The 3,878-nt window shown below is 47.2% G+C and overlaps 1 protein-coding gene across 1 annotated transcript; it reads right to left on the minus strand.

Moving 5' to 3' along the window:
* Positions 1-2,878: 2,878 nt before the first annotated feature.
* Hspb3 (heat shock protein family B (small) member 3) lies at positions 2,879-3,548 on the minus strand. The gene has a single exon (XM_005356816.3). It carries the CDS (start codon positions 3,400-3,402, stop codon positions 2,944-2,946), a length of 459 nt encoding a protein of 152 aa, XP_005356873.1. The 5' UTR covers positions 3,403-3,548; the 3' UTR covers positions 2,879-2,943.
* Between the last annotated feature and the right edge of the window lie 330 nt (positions 3,549-3,878).

Below are 3,878 nucleotides of genomic sequence, written 5' to 3' on the forward strand. Positions count from 1 at the left end.
GTCCTCGCTACCCACCCCATCCTCGCTGCCCACCCCGTCCTCGCTACCCACCCCGTCCTCGCTACCCACCCCTGTCCTCACCAGAGAACATTTTCAACAGTAGAGGCTGTGCATCTACAGGAATCTGTTTTTGGAACAAGAAACTGTGATTGTACCAGATCCTTCAGCCCAACAGATAGGATGAAGCAGAGTCAAAGTCCCTGACCAAGGCTACTTTCCTTCCTCATGTCCAAAATCTTCCCAGGAAGGGTCAGGCCAAGAAACATTTTGTAACTGTTTGCTGAAAACATCCTTGGGAGGCAAGATAGTAGACTTCACTTTTTTTTTTTGTTTTGTTTTGATTTTTTTGGTCTAATGATAAGTATGATTGGGAAAGCACTGTGTTAAGCAGGATTGTATTTCAAAAGGTATCTGTGGAATTCTGTTTGAATTTTTACTTTTTTCTAAAAGTACATTCTCAAGAAGCTTCCTGGCTGCAAATATAACCTTCTACTCCTGCTCCTCCTCTTCCTCCTCCTCCTTTCCTTCTTATCATATAAAATGCCAAGCACACCAGACTGCGACCAGGTACAGATTTCTATTTCTCAAGAAACTTTAATGAGTGCACCATCTATGAAAGAGTAGACAGGGGAATTAGCAAGGGATGGAGTAGTGCCCAGGACAAGAACATGAGAAAGCCACACCCTCAGCTGATGAGATGGGTGTTATAACCCCAGAGCCCCATAAGGCTGGGATTAGCCCTGGGGAGCCTTCTGCGGGTGTGTGTGTGTGTGTGTGTGTGTGTGTGTGTGTGTGTGTGTGTTTGTGTGTGTGTGCGCGCACACACACTAGCCATGGCGAAGTCTCTGTCTGCTGCCCTGTGGAAGTAAGCAGAAAAGCAAGCCCCGAGCTTGTTCCTCCTGTGTGCTAGCTACATCCCCTTTGTTCCACGGTGGGTGTCACTGGGTGAGGGGCAGCCCGTGTATGGTGATTCTGTTCTGTTGAACTTGTCCATATATTGGGTTACATGGTCTAAGTTGATGAGAACGACTGACCAGGTCTCTTCTTCACTCATTGGGTGAAACCAACTGGAAGTCAGAACAGTGTGGCCTTCATCAGAGAATGAAGCCCATGGGGTTAAGAAGTGCAGAGAATGGGTTTAAGTTGATGACAGTGGGGACAAGGCAGCCAGGGTGTCAGATTTCATACAAGGATAACTCTTATTTTGTCAATAGTGATAAGGGAACGTGAACTAGATATTCATGGTGGTTGACAACAAATCATTTTACTTTTCATAGTTTTGAAAACCTAAAATAGTGACGTATGCCTTTGAATTTTATCTTAGAAAAAAAGGGGCTAACAGGATGATGTGTTATATTTTAATTTTTGAAGGCAAAAAAAAAATCCTCAGGGGTAAAAGGAAGGTGTAATCTAGAGGAAAATCAACACCAGATGAAAGGCCTCAAGGGGTTAGTTGTTTCTCAAAACACGATTGGTTATATAATTAGTCTGATGGCAACATTGTTCAGTGGGGATCGGACTGTGCCCCGCTTCTAATCCTTTCCCCAGATCTGGCAACCCACACCCACCTGTTAGTGTTGTGCCACAGTGCTGACCTGGGAGATTCAATTTCTCAAACAGTGATGTCTCATCCTAGACCTCACACCCTGAATGTCAGCCGTGGACAGGAACTTCAAATAAACAGACGACTTCCAAATCCTTTCAGTGTTACTAAAAAGTAGCCATGGCCTTCTCAGAGTTTGATTTCTGATTTTCGACTGACTCTCACTCCCTGATTGATTCGCTTCCTGTCTTCCCTGTTTTAACTTGACTCCAAGGGAGGCAGGATGGAATTGCGCAGTGACAGAGCCATCCACCGTGATAGGGGCTGTCGTTCTCCTGCTATTCTTAGCACTGACCCAGGTCTCCGCGTCAGCTCACAGCCGGTGCCCAGTGATATAAAAACAGCCGCTTCCTCCACAAGAGTATTTTGAATGTACGGGATGAGATAGCAAATACTCAAGATGCCTGTGCGCAGCTGTCGAAGGCGAGCCTCCCAAAGCTGGAATTCTTAACCACCACCAGCTCAGGCTTGAGCCAAAGCAGCCTTGTGGGAGAACAGAGGCGCTAGTCTAGTCCTAACGAGCATGCGCTGTGTGAACTCAGATGGCTGCCTGAGCTCGGGTGTCCTCTCAGGCTGCAGGGCTATTTAAAACTTTACACCAGACAGCAGATGCGTGATGCTTGCTATCTCTGCTTTGTCACAGCAAGGACTGAGACTTACTAAATTCAGCAATTCAATGTTTTAGTCTCCTACACCTAACTTACGAGACAATATACACTGTAAGTCAACAAATCAAACACACAAGTAATATACGCTGCCTATGATCAAAAGTCCTGCGTCAATTTAGTTTTTAAGAACCGAGTGAGGTTTGGATTGGAACTTTTTAAAAACCAAGCTAACTGAAAAGTCCCTCTGATGCTTGGGGGAGGAGCAAGAACGGTAGTGACTCCTAACTAGGTTCAGACCCAGCTCCGAGCACTGCATTCTAGCTGTCTGACTCTAGATTTACAACAAGGGTCCTCTTTAAGTAAAATTCACAGAGACCTTCCATGAAATGAGTAAGAACAGAATCTCTTTACCTAGCATGGCTGCTTTGCCATGGATCAGAGGAGTTGCCTTTCTGGAATGTTAAACTCACCAAGGAACAATGCCGGGTCCTTTCTAGGACCAAACTCGAGTCTGCTAGTTCTCTGGTGATTTTCTTATAAAAGTAGCATCATTTCAGACACATTCGAAGGCCTTCCTTTCTGACCACCGATAAGAAAGACAACCTCCACATACCAAGAACTGTGGATACGTTTTTAATCCTCATAAAAGTTACAGCAAAGCATCTCAAAAGTTAAACATCCGCACATGCCGCTGTCTTTCATCTCATCTTGCAGTGTGAACAAGAACCAATTTTACTTGGTCCCGACTGGATCCTTTACTTCCACCACCAAGATCCCATCGTGACAGAGGATGGCAGACAAATCTTTGGTTTGGACGCCATCTGGCAGTTTGTACTGTCGCGTGAAACTCCGGGATATAAACCCGTGCTCGTCCATTCTGGTTCCGTGCTGCGCTTTGATCAGCAGCCAGCCTTCGAAGGTCTGGATGATGATGTCCTCGGGAAGGAACTGGACCACATCCAGCAAGATCTGGAAGCGGGATTTGCTTTGTCTGGGTGGCATCTCGGTGGAGGCTGAGTCCTCCGCAAGAGCCTGGGGCGTGCCTCTGGTTTTCCTCAGGTCCTGGATGGTTGGCCCCGGCAGCGCATAGAGCGCATGATCCAGCCTGCAGTCTTCCAAGCCTCGAGCTTCAAACTCCTCCTGATAGCGCACTGGGGTCTCTATGAGGTGCCTCAAGATGATTTTTGCCATAGCAGAGGCGAGTCCAGCGTTGAACAGCTTCCCTTCTGTGAGTGTCAAGCCCCTGGCGGTGCCTGCGACTCTTGTTCCAATCCCAGCTGCTTCGTTTACAGTCCTGTTCACACAGCCGTTTAGTGGGGCCTGAATCAAACCAGCACGCACTCACTCTTGTCTTTCCTCACACACGCTGACAATGAATGCTATTTATAGCCGCCTCTCTGAGTTGGATTTAGCACGCAGCCTGCACAAACCAGCCAGGCAAGGATCGCTCTTACATGCTCAGTGAGCCTTGGCAGTCCTGTCGGCCTTGCTCGCCCCAAGAGACAAAGGAAGACAGAGCTTGAAGATCTCTAGGTTCGACGTCCCTGTGAGCCATGAAGTGTGCGCTCCTCTCCGCACAAGCTAGTTGGGCCTCTCCCCCTTACCTGCAAATTCCAAGCAAAGAGAGAAGATTCTATATGCGGTTTATGAGAAATACACACACACAC

This window comes from Microtus ochrogaster, chromosome 19 (genome assembly GCF_000317375.1).
Source record: "Microtus ochrogaster isolate Prairie Vole_2 chromosome 19, MicOch1.0, whole genome shotgun sequence".
NCBI lineage: Eukaryota > Metazoa > Chordata > Mammalia > Rodentia > Cricetidae > Microtus > Microtus ochrogaster.

What these genes read in the sequence shown, in the direction of transcription:
- Hspb3 (XM_005356816.3), bottom strand. Translation starts at nt 3,402, where the DNA reads ATGGCAAAAATCATCTTGAGGCACCTCATAGAGACCCCAGTGCGCTAT.